The sequence below is a fragment of the Dama dama genome, chromosome X, assembly GCF_033118175.1.
Source record: "Dama dama isolate Ldn47 chromosome X, ASM3311817v1, whole genome shotgun sequence".
Taxonomy (NCBI): domain Eukaryota; kingdom Metazoa; phylum Chordata; class Mammalia; order Artiodactyla; family Cervidae; genus Dama; species Dama dama.
The window spans coordinates 11,893,904-11,908,840 of NC_083714.1; the positions used below are offsets into that span (position 1 = coordinate 11,893,904).

The 14,937-nt window shown below is 40.9% G+C and overlaps 1 protein-coding gene across 5 annotated transcripts in view; it reads left to right on the top strand.

Moving 5' to 3' along the window:
• The window catches only part of MID2 (midline 2), a 111,443-nt gene that overhangs the window by 8,237 nt on the left and 88,269 nt on the right, over window positions 1-14,937 (top strand). For all 5 annotated transcript variants that reach the window (XM_061135892.1, XM_061135894.1, XM_061135890.1 and 2 more), the window contains exon 2: window positions 4,381-5,096. In XM_061135892.1, the coding sequence (XP_060991875.1) occupies window positions 4,437-5,096 (660 nt within the window). In that variant the 5' untranslated portion in view covers window positions 4,381-4,436. The remainder of the gene's footprint in view (window positions 1-4,380; window positions 5,097-14,937) is intronic.

Genomic DNA, 14,937 nt, shown 5'->3' on the forward strand with positions numbered 1-14,937 from the left:
CTGCATTGCAGGCAGGTTCTTCACTGACTGAGCTGCAAGGGAAGCCCCGCATGTATCAGTACTTTATTCCTTTTCTTGCTGAATTATATTCCATTGTATGGATATACCACTTTTGTTTATCTGTTCATCATTTGAGGGACATTTGGGTTGTTCCCACTATTATTGTGATTAATACTGCTATGAACATTTGTGTACAAGTTTTTAGGTGAGCATGTCTTCAGTTCTCCTGGATCGTATGGTAATTCATTTAGCATTTTGGGGAACTGTCAAACTATTTTTGCTGCATAATTTTACATTCTCACCAGCAATGTATGAGGGTCCCAGTTTCTTCATGTACTGGCTGACATTTGCTATTTTTTTTTATTTTGGCCATTTTAGTGTGTGTGAAGTAATATAGCTATTCTAGTGAGTGTGAGGTGGTATCTCAGTGTGGTTTTGATTTGTATTTCCCTAATGGCTAATGATGTTGAGTACCTTTTCGTATACCAACTGATCATTTGCATATCTTCTTTGGAGAAATGTCTATTCAGATGCTTTGCCATTCTGTATATTTCTAGATACTAGACCTGTATCACATATTTGATCCACAAATATTTTCCCATTCTGTGAGTTGTCACTCTTTTGGTGATGTCATTTGTAGTACAGAAAGTTTTAAATTTTGATGAAGTCCAATTTATCTGTTTTGTTCTTCAGTTGCATATTTGCTGTCATCTAAGAATCCCTTGCTTAACCTACATTCATGAAGATTTACACTTATGTTTCCTTCCAAGAGTTTTATAGTTTCTGTGCTTACATTTAGATCATTGATCTATTTTGAGTAAATTTTTGTGTATAGTGTGAGGTATGTCTCTAACTTCATCCTTTGGCGTGTGGGCAACTGGTTTTCCCAAAGCTACTTGCTTGAAAAAAATTTACTGTTTCACTGTTAAATGGTTTTGGAACCCTTATCAAAAGTCAGTTGACCATAAATATATGAGTTTATTTCTGGACTCTCAGTTTTATTCTGGGTTTGAATCTCCACCTTGCTACTTGCAAACAAGTGTGACCCTGGACAAGTTACCTTTTTTGTTGTTTTAATAATAATGCCTGCCTTTTAGAGGGCTGTTGTGAAAATTAAATGAGATAATGCCTATAAAGGGTATTATTTACTGCCTCACACGTGGCAAATGCATAATTGCTTTTAAAGGGAAAGGTGCTGGGGTAGTCAGGTAGGTAGGGAAAATGGGAGATAGGTTGAAAGGATACTGAAATACTAGGAAAGACCAGAAAAAGGTCTCTCATAAATGAGAGATGAGATGAACAGATATTTGAAAAAGTTGAAAAATACCTAATTCTCCTAAATTGTAATAAAACAGAGTAGAAAGAGTTTCAGAGAAGGCAATGGCATCCCACTCCAGTACTCTTGCCTGGAAAATCCCATGGACGGAGGAGCCTGGTAGGCTGCAGTCCATGGGGTCGAGAAGAGTCGGACACGACTGAGCGACTTCACTTTCACTTTTCACTTTCATGCATTGAAGAAGGAAATGGTAACCCACTCCAGTGTTCTTGCCTGGAGAATCCTAGGGATGGCGGAGCCTGATGGGCTGCTGTCTATGGGGTCACACAGAGTTGGACACGACTGAAGCGACTTAGCAGCAGCAGCAGAAACAGTTTAATAGAAAAAGTTACTTACCATAAGCAACAGACTGTAACCATTTTATATTATTCTGTATAGACCTGCAGTCAGTTCAAGTAGTTATTTTAGAGGACTGATGTCTGGCTTTTTTGTCAAGGACTCTTTTTTTTTTGGCTGCAGCATGCTACAGGTGGAGGCTTAGTTCCCCAACCGGGGATCAAACCTGTGCTGCACCCCTACATTAGAAGTGCAGGGTCTTAACCCCTGGACTACCAGGGAAGTCCCTTCTGTCAAAGACTCTTTTGAGAACAATTTGAATGCTATGGACAATCTGCTCCCCATGAAAGTGGATATGTGATCTACACACAGCATTCTTTAAACATTTCTAGAAGGTTCAGAAATCCCTGGTCAGAAATCCTATTTTGACCTTATCCAAGGCAATCCTGATTCATAGCATGCTTTCCTAAGCTTAATTTCACAGTAACGTTCCAAGTGTCACATTTAGTCAGAAACAACTTTTTGGGTTGCAGGAAAATTCAGAGTTTTTCCTCTGCACTGAGGAATTTATATGGCACATTCCTAAGATTTAGAGAAGTTGTGGTACACCAGTTGTTTTTGTAAAGGTTTCAACACAGAAACAGGCCTATCAGCAATGCTTTTGACCACCTATCATTTTGGCGGGAGGCCTTACTCCATTCTCCCAAGTAGCTTCCAACACAGACCCTGAGGAATGCAGACCTGCAGTTCTGGAAGAGAACACAATAGAAATTCAGAGTGAGGTGGAAATGGGCCTAGAAGGAAGAGATGTGATTCTGAAAGAGACTAGGAGTGAGAGGCAGATTCAGAGAAACTCAGAGGGACATAGACTCAAATAGAAGTGGAAACATGCTGTCTAGAAACCCTCTTGTAAATAGTCAAGATATTTGTCAAGTGAAGGAGGTGAGATGATTAAAATAAAGGTGTAGGGGAAAGAGCACAGACATTGGCATTAGACTGCTCCAGTGATCTGGGTATGTAGGTTCCTGGTTTATTTACTTAACAACGCTGAGCCCCAGTTTCCTAACCATAGTATGTGTGTAGCATTAGTACCTTCTGTGTAGCCTTCTTGATAGAATTTAATGAAATACTGTGTGTGAAGTTCCTAACAAGGTACTTAGAATACAGGAGGTGCTTAGTAAACACTAGGTCCCTTCTTTAACTTCCTCTACTTTAAGGAATCTTTCATTTAACAATTTTTGAATAACCAGTGTGTGCGAAGCACTGTGCTATGATTAAAAATATGACATAGTTAATGTCTGCAAGGAGAGTTAGCTGGAGACACAGATACATGTATTAAATAAAACAGAGTGATAAACATGTAAATGAGAGAACTCCTGGATTTCTCGGCTTGGATGATGATATTCAACAGATAGGGAAAATTGGAAGAGGAACAGGTGTTTTGTGTTGTGGGGCTGGGGAGAATATCAAGTTCATTTATGGACATGTTGAATTTGAGCAATGGAACTACCAAAGGCAGTATTCCTGCCTTGAGTGAAAGTTGGGATCTATCATCTCTAAAGTCTCTTCCAATCCTAAAATTCTGTGATATATGTACATTTTAATTGTTTTACTTTTTCATCTCTATCAGTGAATGCAGATAGATGTTATAAGCTACAAAATACTAGCCAACAACTTTTAAGCACTTGTGAACTGTAAAATAAGAATAGCACACATCTCTTTTTAAAAAGGTGGTTACGCAAACATCTAAACTTATTAAACCAACTGAGAATGTTTTACCATAAAATTCTTCACTTTTACAGTTCAGTTTCCCATAGATTTCCGTTAAATAGCTGGTTAGTTCAGTGCACTTAAAACATTTGATTTAGAAATAGCTTTTAGGGATACATTTATTGTACTTGGGGACAACATGTAATTGTACTCAATAGTTAAGTGTCCTGTGAGAGGGCTATGCAGATATCTCTGACAGATGACAAAATCTGAACAAATACCAATGGCAGAATCAAACCTTCAAGCCCTGCTGAGACTCTCCAGTAATAGCAAAATGATGAACAAAAGTTACTCAGAACCAAAAATGCCTTTCTCTTTTCATAAATCAGATTCCCACTTTAAGCCAACAAAATTCCATAATTTTTATACTTTAATATTTTTCCTCTTTGTCTCTAGTAACTCAGTTTGCTAAAAATGGTATGGAATAGAAATTTCCATGTGTGGTAATAGGAAATAATTCAAGGTCACCTATCTGAAGAAATAATTATCCTGCACTGAGAACTACATTTTTCGAAAGCTCTTCTTTTTTTACACAGTCTCTTAGAATGGTATCATTTCAAGAACCAGAGAGTTAGGGTGAAATATGGCCTTGTTTTCCTTTCACTAGATGTGAAATAGGAGCAGCTTGGAAGTAAAATAGAGAACACTACTGGAGAATGGAGATTGAGAATTTGGCAGGGCCTCAGACGCATCATAGTCCAGGACAAGAGATGTCAGTGGAGAGGGTCTGTGAATAGGAATGTGAGTTGGTAAACCAGGATTCAGACGTGGCACTAGCTTCTATTTATTAGTGCAGGAAAATAAGCCCAGGCATTTGTCAAAAACAAGGTTTCAAGGGGGAGAATAGCTTTCTGATTAATTCCCAACTCGCTTTCCTGGTGCTCCAGTATCCCTGGGGAATCCAGCCTGTAAAGCCTCCATGGGTTAGTGTGTAATTATGTTACATCCACATTTCCTTTGGAAATGCTTAACGACTTCTTGCTTTGTGTTCCTTGCAGGTGAAAGCCCGGCCTCCGCGGTTCTTAATGCCTCAGCAGGATTATTTTCACTAAAGATGGAAACACTGGAGTCTGAATTGACCTGTCCAATCTGCCTAGAGTTGTTTGAAGACCCCCTTCTGCTCCCTTGTGCTCACAGCCTCTGCTTCAGCTGTGCCCATCGCATCTTGGTCTCAAGCTGCAGCTCCGGTGAATCCATTGAACCCATTACTGCTTTCCAGTGTCCTACGTGCAGGTATGTTATCTCACTGAACCACCGGGGCCTGGACGGTCTCAAGAGAAATGTGACTCTGCAGAACATTATTGACCGCTTTCAGAAGGCTTCCGTCAGTGGACCCAATTCCCCAAGTGAGAGCCGCCGAGAGAGGACTTACAGGCCCAGCAGCGCCATGTCTAGTGAGCGAATTGCGTGCCAATTCTGTGAGCAGGACCCACCAAGGGATGCAGTGAAAACGTGCATCACTTGTGAGGTCTCCTACTGTGACCGTTGCCTGCGGGCTACACACCCCAACAAGAAACCTTTCACCAGCCACCGCCTGGTGGAACCAGTGCCAGACACGCATCTTCGAGGGATCACCTGCCTGGACCATGAAAATGAGAAAGTGAATATGTACTGTGTATCTGATGACCAATTGATCTGTGCCTTATGCAAACTGGTGGGGCGTCACCGAGACCATCAGGTCGCATCCCTGAATGATCGGTTTGAGAAGCTCAAGGTAAGGGATCTGGAAGACACATCTTACACAACTTTGTCTCTTTACACATAGTTATATACAATCAGCAAGTTCCCTAATAAAATCGGTCACTTTTCCTATATGACAAGAATGATTTAACTCCAAGTTCTTTTCATAAGAAATAGCCTTCTAACCTGCAAGCTCTCACTGTAGCCTGTTTCATCTTTTGCACAAACCTGCTTGCATTCATTCACCTCTGGCCAGTTCTGGGGGATTTAGCCCATGGCCCACACTAATAGTCTGCCCAGGGAAACAGCGCCCTCTCTCCTCTGACAATGACATATTATACCCTGTGTATCTCTGCCATGATCTTTCCACATCTTCTTTTAAGTATGTGAGCACCTGTGTAGGTGTACTACAATTAGCATATGTGCTGATTTGCATAATTGTGCATATAGCAATGGGAAGGTTGGGTGTGTCTCCGTGTAGATGTGGGTGGAGGTGTCTGAGTGTATCTACGTAGGTGAGAGATTTTCATGGAGGACAGTACTGTATGTGTTATACACTAGAGAAATAAAGCTTTGGCACTGACCACTACAAATTGCTACCAAGCCCTTAACAAGGTGGCTAATTCTAAATCTGCCTTAAAAAACAAAGCAAACAGACAAAAACGGGACTTCAGTGTACTATGAAGTCAGGAGGGATCATCAAATACTGAAGTAAACATTTAAACTGAAGGCAAAAAATATTTAATCCAGGATCACATTTTGTGCCAGTGTTCATTTTTGTGGGGTACAGACCAAAGTGTTTGTTTGCAGTCCCTTCCTGGGAAGTTCCTGTTCAGTGGACAGAGTTTTCTGAAGTTGTTGTGCCATGTAATATTTTTGTGCAAGTCTAAGTGCCTGTCTTTTTTAGAACACTACTACCTCACGTTGATGTTAATAAAAGTCAGACCCAGCAAATTATTTTATTACCATTGCCTGTCTGCTATGGGGCTCAATTTCTCTTAAGAAACTACTCAACCGAAATTCTGGAAAAATAAAATGTTTAAACAAATAATAAGATTACCGTTCCAAAATAGGACCTGGATATATAAGCGAAGCTAGAAGGAACACCCAGACAGCATGGAATGAGAGTGATAAGGGGATGGAGATTCCCCTCTTGCCATGCTATGGAAAAGTCATTGTAGCTTATGTAAAAATTATGATGTTGGTGAGGGTAGTAATACTCAGAATAGGATACACTTTCCATTCTGTAATTTATTGAAAACAATATTGAGAGTCACACTGACCATGGTTTGTGCCTTTTTAATTTTTAAATTTTTTGAATTTGTTGAAATTGGCTCTTTTTAAAAGAAATTTTTTTGGCTGTGCCAGGTCTTCCTTGCTGTGTAAGCTTTTCTCTAGTTGCAGCAAGTGGGGGCTACTCTCTGTTGGACCATGTAGGCTTCTCATTGTGGTGGCTTCTGTTGTTGCATAGGATAGGCTCTAGGGCAAGTTGGCTCCAGTAATTGTGACTTGTGGGTTTGGAATTTCTGCTCCCTGGCTCTAGAGCACAGGCTCAGTAGTAGTACATGGGCTTAGTTGCTCCGTGGCACATGGAATCTTCCCGGATCAGGGATCGAACCCATATTCCCTGCATTAGCAGGCAGATTCTTTACCACTGAGCCACCAAGGAAGTCCAATTTGTGCCTTTTGATTTTTATTTACATTTAATATTTATAAATTTGTACGAAGTTTAATGTTTATCTGTTGATTTCACTCAAGTTGATATTCTCATTCATATCAAGACTGTAGAGGGCAATAATCTCATTGGCTTCAATTCTTAGAATCCTAAGATGGTTGGCCTTGGACTTGGTCCAGTTGAAGCCCTGTGTTTTAAATTGGTATAAATGGAGGCTTTGTGTGGTTAAGCCATTTGGTCAAAGTCACAGAACTGGAACTGGAACTCAGCTTCTAGAGCTAAGTTGAGTTAAATATCCTTTCTATTGTAGCCTGCTGCCACTTTGTTTTGGACCTAAATTTTTCCTGTGAAATGTGATTTGAAACTTAAATTTATGCTCCAGCAACTGCACATTTCATGGGTCACAGATAAACAGTTAATAGCATCGAGGAAAAGGCATATTGTATAAACTTACAGCTTTTTAATAGCAAGAGATGAAAGCGGGGTTGCAGGAAGACTAGGGGATATGGAGAGGAGAGAACAATCTCTGCCAAATATTTGCAGGTGTTGGAACTATAATAAGGCATTGGCCTTGAGAAATATTCCAAACAGAAAATTCTGTATCCATATGTACCATTGAGATAACAAAAGACTGGATAGACCAAGCCTGTATCTACAGAACACCAGCTTTTTGAAAACATCTGAAAACATGAAAACATTGGATGATTGATTAGATATTTGGCATCATGCAGCTACAGTCCTTGTCTCCAGGGATAGGTGTAAAACAAAAGTATTTTACCAAAAGATACTTTACTCTGTAATTAATCAGTAATTTGGGGAGTTAGGAAAGATCACATTTTGAATTGTTCCCCTTTAAATTTTTAGGAAATGTGCAGAAAATTCAGATTATAAATTAAGTGGAAACTTTTTTGCTCATTTTTGGACAGAGAGTGGAAACATATGAATCATTCCCAACTGTGTGGTTTGTTATGTTGTCTGGAACAACTTGGACTTTGAGGAGGGAGAGAGAAGTCCTGCTTGTATGAGAGGGGGATGGGTGCGGTAGGGGTCACTTCGGTTTGGTGCCAAGAATGAAAGGGTATTAATTCTCCACATTAAGCAGAGAGGAAGTCTGACATTTAGGGTCACATATCCTCACTTCTTTGAGTTAATTTTAATTTAGAAAAGCATTTAGGATTATCCCCTTTATCTGCTTGATTCTTCCTGAAGGAGAAAGGAGAAAGGTAGCTGTCAGAAGCTATAGGGTAGATGGCCTTGAGTGGACTCCCCTGGCCCTCAGAGAAGCACAGGAGTCCTACCCAAGGAGGGAAAAGGTTTTACTTCCTGGTCAGTGACTGATGCAGTGTTTATTTGTACTTTTTCTCTGGAGATTCATTGGTGGCATTTCTAACTACTCTTTTTGCACTAACCTTCCTGATTAGGATTAGTGGTCTCAAATATTTATATGTTCAATAAAGAATAAACAGATCATGACATTTTAGATGAAAGGTCAGAAGAACCAGAAGCTAGCCTGGATTCTTAACATGTACTCAAAATGGGTTAGAGGATTTGGGATACTTAGTATCGTTTATTTATTTTTTTTTCTTAGTATCATTTATTATCTTTATCTAATTGTCCTGTCTATCTAAACATCCTTCAGAAGGCTACCAGTGGTTTAATTAATTCTTTGATTTGACAGAGTAATTGTGTTCATGACAGTCATTACAGTTTAAGGCCTATCAAAGTAACTAGCTTCTCTATTCTCTTTTCATCTACTATTCCATATATATGAGCTTATGATATATGTTGCATTTCTATAAAAATGCTTCATATTTTAGAGTTTTCATTGTCACATGAGTTCTTCCCCTTAGAAAAATTGATATTATTGCATTAATAAATGTTGGCTTTATAAAAGAGGTCAAATTTGGGTGACTCTCTACTGGGGACAGAACTCAACTGGATATTCCAAGTCCTGTACAACTTGGTTCTCATGCTTGCTCACCTATCTTTTCCTCCTGCCACTTTCAAGCATGTTACCTTCACCATCCAGTATAACCTTCTGACTATCTGCTAAACATGCCACTCTTTTCTGACTCTTAACATTCACTCATACTGTTCTTTTGGCCTGCTTAGGAATCCTACCCACTATTTAGTGCTCTATTGAACTCCCATAAGGCCACTCCAACACACCCCAGTGATACCATAAATTCTTTGAGGCCAGGCACAATGTCTTTTTGGAGCACACAAGGACAACCCACTCCAGTGTTCTTGCCTGGAGAATCCCATGGACAGAAGAGCCTGGTGGGCTACAGTCCATAGGAGTTGGACACGACTAAAGTGACTGAGCACGCATGCACAGTGTCTTTTATTTCTCCAAAGTCTTCCTTTGTGTCTAGCACACATAGTATAGGCTCAAGAAATCCAAATTGCCATCCTTAACAGTTAATAAGTCTAGGGGAAAAAATCTCCTGTGAACTACCGATAATGATAAAAACCAGAGTGTTAGCAAAAGTGTGACATGTCCTTAATTTCAGGTGCCTATCCATTTTGACTGCTAGATTTTCTAATTGCCTAGCCCTAAGGTGACATCTGTATAAATCAGATGTGATTATTATAATTCTCTTTGAGAGTAATGTCTTCACATTTCCATGCCCACAGCCTGCCAAAAATATAGCTGATGAAAACCAGGGGGAATAGAGGAATTTCCTGAAGGGAATAAACAAGTACATTTGCTTTTTCATATTATATTTCCACAAATTCATTACTACAAATAATTCTTAAATGCAGTTACATTTACCTATCATGGATCTTATTGTTATAAAATATTACCTGGCACTAGAGTAAGATTTTTGCTATAGAAAGTAAAAGTTCCTCCCCTGCACTCCCCCCTCAACACACACACACATAAACAGAGACTGAGACAGAGAGAGCTAAAGATTGCCAGACAAAGAGAAGGGAGATTTGAGACTTGGAGAATGTTCAAAAGAAAACCACAGTGAGAGTTAAAAGGTTAGAAAATATGCTATTCTAGAATCTCATCATAGTGGGTTACTTGTCCTTCTTCCTACTCAGTCACTCTCTCATCTACCCACCCATTCTCACTCAGCCACTACCTTCTCCCAGTCGGTTGCCTACTCATCCACTTGACACCAACTACTGTCTGCCTAAACAGATACCCTCTCAGCTTATCTACCAATGGATGTTTGTTTCTGAACCAGTATGACTATCAGAGAAATAAGGAGAAATATCTTTATGAGAAACTGTGTTGAGAGAGGGCATATTTGCATACATCTGTATATGTCACTATATACAAGTGTGTGTATCTCTGCATGGGTGGGTGGCTGAGAATTTAATCTGTGTGTATGTCTGTGTATCTATAAATGTGTGTCACTGTGAAGAGGAGAGAGTGCCTGTGTTCATCTTCTGTGGGCTTATCGGTGGATAACTGGGGTATGAGGGGGTCGTGAGTGTAGGACAGGTTTTCTGTGGTCACTCTAAGGAGAATTAGGGCTTCAGTAGACCCTATCCTGAGACAAGGGATCACCAATAAATGAGCTTCATGATGAGACAAATCTTTAGGAGGACAGGGTGGGTCACCATAGCCGAAGGAACAGAATTGTTTCTCACTTTCACCCACTGAGGTACTGAATCATACTAGCTAAATATTAATATTATAAGAGCAGAGCATTTCTGTCTAGATTTGCACTCTCTAAGGTACGGTGGTAGACGTGTGTGTATGAAAGTATTAGTTAGTCAGTCATGTCCAACTCTTTGTGACGCTATGGACTGTATCCTACCAGGCTCCTCTGTCCACGGGATTTTCCAGGCCAGAATACTGGAGTGGGTTGCCATTTCTTTTTCAGGGGACCTTCCCAACCCGGGGATCGAACCTAGGTCTCCCACATTGCAGATTCTTTACTGTCTGAGCTGTAATATCTGTCATGGGGTTTTTCAGCTAAACCGGCCTTCATCTCACAATCTTAAAATCATTCTTGCTTGTAGATCTGTAGTCTGTTAACTGACTAAGACTTGCCCCTGACTACTTAGAATATGTATAAATCTGTACATGTTCTGTATGTGTGTGGGAGGGTAAAAAATGCATTTTATTCCATTTCTACTTGAACTGTGTTCTAAGACTCATTTGAATCACCTTTCTCGCCCTCCAATAATTATATTGATTCTCTGACTCGATTAGTAGTAGTAACAGGCCCTGTGTTGGAAGATGTTCTCTATTGTTTCTCATATTTGAGAGCAAGTTTAGCAAGTGGATATTCCAACTATCTGTGCTCTCGAGTGAGTGAGTGAAAATTGCTCAGTCGTGTCCGACTCTTTGTGACCCCATGGACTATGCAATCCATGGAATTCTCCAGACAAGAATACTGGAGTGGGTAGCCTTTCCCTTCTCCAGGGGATCTTCCCAACCCAGGGATCAAACCCAGGTCTCCTGCATTGCGGGTGGATTATTTTTCTAGCTGAGCCACAAGGGAAGCCCGATCTGTGCTCTTATCTTTCTGTTTTTCTTTTATTTCTTTTGTCCCAAGTCTCCTCTTCATCAGCATCTGAAAGAGCTAACAATCATCAGTCTGAGAACAGCTTACAAAACATTGACTCCAAGATTGTTCTTGGGTGGATGAAACTCCTGTCTGTTATTATTGGGCAAAAGAACATATTACAGAAATATAATATACACAAGGAAAGATTAAAGAAACAAGAATTATTAAACCCAAAGAAGTGAGGTTTAAAGGGGAAAATGTAATAATGACATTCAAGTTCATGAAGCGTTCATGAGGTAATGTCTTGTTCTTTATCTCCCCTGAAGATGGATCAGACAAGAACTTAAAACTGTAGCCCCAGGGATTTAGCTCTGGGGCTCATTCATTCATTTAAAAGCAGTTAATGAGCATGCATTTTGTTTATTTAAAATGAAAGTGTTAGTCTCTCAGTCTTGTCTGACTCTTTGCGACCCCATGGACTGGAGCCCACCAGGCTCCTCTGTCTATGGGATTCTCCAGGCAAGAATACTAGAGTGGATTGCCATTTCCTTCTCCAGGGGATCTTCCCAACCCAGGGATTGAACCTGGGTCTCCCGAATTGTAGGCAGATGCTTTATGATCTGCGCCACCAGGGAAGCCAGTCCATGGGGTTGGAAAGAGTCGGACATGACTGAGAGACTTCACTTCACTTAAGAAACAAAATGGGGCTTCCCTGGTGACTTAGACAGTAAAGAATATGTCTGAGCAAGAAACCTGGGTTTGATCCCTGGGTCTTTAGGTCATTGTAGTAGGATCTGGGGACGTGGGAAATAAGGCACAGTGCCTGCCCTGAAGAACTTTGAGCTCAATAAGGGAGGTAGATAAGGACATCTCTGAATTCAGTATGGTAAGTTCCATGACAGAGGTTTGCACAGGGTGCTCTGAAGCACAGAGGAAGGTTTGGTGAAAGGAAGTCACTGAGCTAAAAGCAGGAATCATAAATGATTTTGTTGGAGAAGAGGGCCAATTGGAGAGAAACTGAAGAAAGAATCGACAGGACTTGAAGAACGATTACAGTGCTTATAGATGATGGAGAGAAAGAATTAAAAAGTGACTTTTGAGGAGGAGATGTCTTGAAGAATGGTGGTTTTGGGCATAGAAATAAAGAAATTAGAAAGGGGCTAGTGGTTTTGGGGGTTGACTTGACTTCAGATTTGAGTTTATGTGATTGATCGTGGATCACTTAATATTCACTCACTCATCAAACTTTTACCAAACACCTGTTAGGTGCCAAGCAATAGAAGAGGTGTTGGGGTTCCGGTGATAAGCACAACACAGCCCCAACCCTGGTGGAGTGCTCAGCTTAGTGTGGGGAGGCAGAAAAATGAGAACACAGTGACAACTGTGGTGAGTGATAGTGGAGGCACTGAGGGGCAGGGTGGGGAGGGTGCAAGACTACATAGGAGGGCCAACAAAAGAGACTTCGGGTGGCGTTTTGGACCCCCAGTTGGGGGACAAGGTTGGGGTTAGGGGCAAGGAGTGTTGTAGTCCAGAGAAAATAGTTTGTTCAAATATCTGGTGGAGGTTGAGCATGGAGCACTTGCAGAACTGAAAGGGCAAATGTTCTAGAAGGAGTTGACATTTGGGCCTTTGCAGTGGCTGAAAGATCAGGGCCAGAGACATAGGTTTGAGGGTATTTAGCGTGGAGGGAGAAGCATGCAGTAGTGGGCTGAATGAGAACCAAGGAGCAAGCCCTGAATCACCCTCCTGGTCTAGAAGGAAGACAACAGAGGAAGGGCAACAAATGAAGGAGAAAGGGGAGGATGTGTATAAAGAGGCAGGAGCCAAAAAAGAATCATGCAAGTGGAAGAGAGTAGTGAGGCCTCTGGGAAAGTAGAGTTCCTTTGGTTAGTATTATCAAAGTAAACACTAGATTTAGGTTTTTAGTACAGGTTTTCTTTCAGAAGGTCCAAATCATAATTTACACATTTAAGCTAGAGACTTAACCAGGATACACCCCTGAAGAGAGGGAAAAGAAAAGAATGTGTAGCTTGTAGATCGTTTGTGTAGAATTTCTGATAAGGAAACTGGGAGAGGGTGCGTCTTTGCTGGATGGTTTCAGGACCTTCTGAGACGAGGAGGGCTGGCCACCTGTTTCACCTGGCTTGAAGACCAGTCTGCTGGTTTCCCCAAGAAACCCTCAGGGAGAGCAGATCTCATACCCCCAGTATGTCACATGCCTCTCATTCTGGGACAAAGCCTGTGTCTATACAACAGCAAATAAATGTTTGGGGAAGAAATAAATTCAGGCATAAGGGTGTGGGCTTCAGTTTGTGGACCAGATGGTGTGTTCTGCTGTTGAAAGGCCATATGTAATTGATACATAAAGTGACAGACTGAAGCAAAAGCAAAGTAAGTATTTTAAGACAAGCAGTTAAAAAAAGAAGGCAGAATGTGACCCCAAAAGTGTGCTAAGATTTTGGCTACTGGCTTTTGGAAGAGCTGGGAACATCAGTGAATAGACAGGATATCAAAAAAGAGCTTGTCAAAGAATAGCAATGGGGTCACTGGCTCCAAGTATTTTTAAAGATGAAGTTGTCTGCTGTCAATTGGGAAGGCTGAGGTTTGGGGTGGGTTGGCCTTTCTTCCATTCACTTCTCTCTGCAACCTCCAAGGTTCAGTTCCCACATCAAAACAGTGGGGATCTTGTCTAGGTTTAGGTAATGTTCGCCTTGTACCTTGTAGAAAGCAAGAGAGAATTCTGTGGCATTCAGTGGCAATAAAACATGTTTCAATAGAACAAAGAGAAAGGCTTTGCCCATTTCTAGGCTTCAAGACTTTCTGTGTCAGGTAGGTGTATATAGGTGTGCTCATATATGTGTGAATACATGTGCCTTCCCGGAGCATGACAGATGAAGATCACGGTCAAGTGTGTGCCATAAGGGGATTCTCTGGTTTTAATGAAGAGCTGGTGTTTGAATGTGTAGCTAGATTTCTTGAGTGAAGCAATGATAAAGCTATCTGAAATAACCTGTGTCTAAAGAAGTGAAAAAAAAAAACACAGCGATTATTTGAGAGGGTTAGTGAAGCCATTTCTTTTTATGGGAAGCTGTCTGGAAGAAGAATAGACCATGCCTGGCTTTCTCAGAAATAGCAAAGCATTTTTCTCTTTGGGAAGGGTATAACAAAACACAAACAGACCAAGTCTATATGACACAAATGAGGTGGAACTTGGGTAAAAATGTAATCAGACTGCCAATTAAGCTAACTTGGGCCTTTTAAAATCTCAGTTATGTAAATCAGCCAAGTCTTCCCCTCATTTTGTGCCATTTAGACACATGTACAATTTTGAGAGAGCTCTAACAATGTAGTTACCTGGAAGTGTGGAGGGGGCAGGTTGTGTCACAGTTTCATAGCTAAATGGCTTCTCTAAGCCTCAGGGAAGCACAGAAGGGGCCAGAGGTAACCTCCTGCAGCAGGAAATGGGAGCTTCATCCTGCTCTCATTGCCAACCTCCTGTCCCGTTTCCTCCAGCAGATATCTCCATTCCAATCTCCCCTGCCACTTGGGCCCACTCATTATCATAGATCAAGTGTTCAGAGAAAACTGCACTAACTAGGCATAGGCAGAGGGAGCCTGGCCAAGTCACTAAGTGGACTGCATGAAAAAAGAACAACAACAACACAACAACAACAAAGAGACATGTTTTACATAAGATTTTGCACACACCCACACACACATCCTTTTAG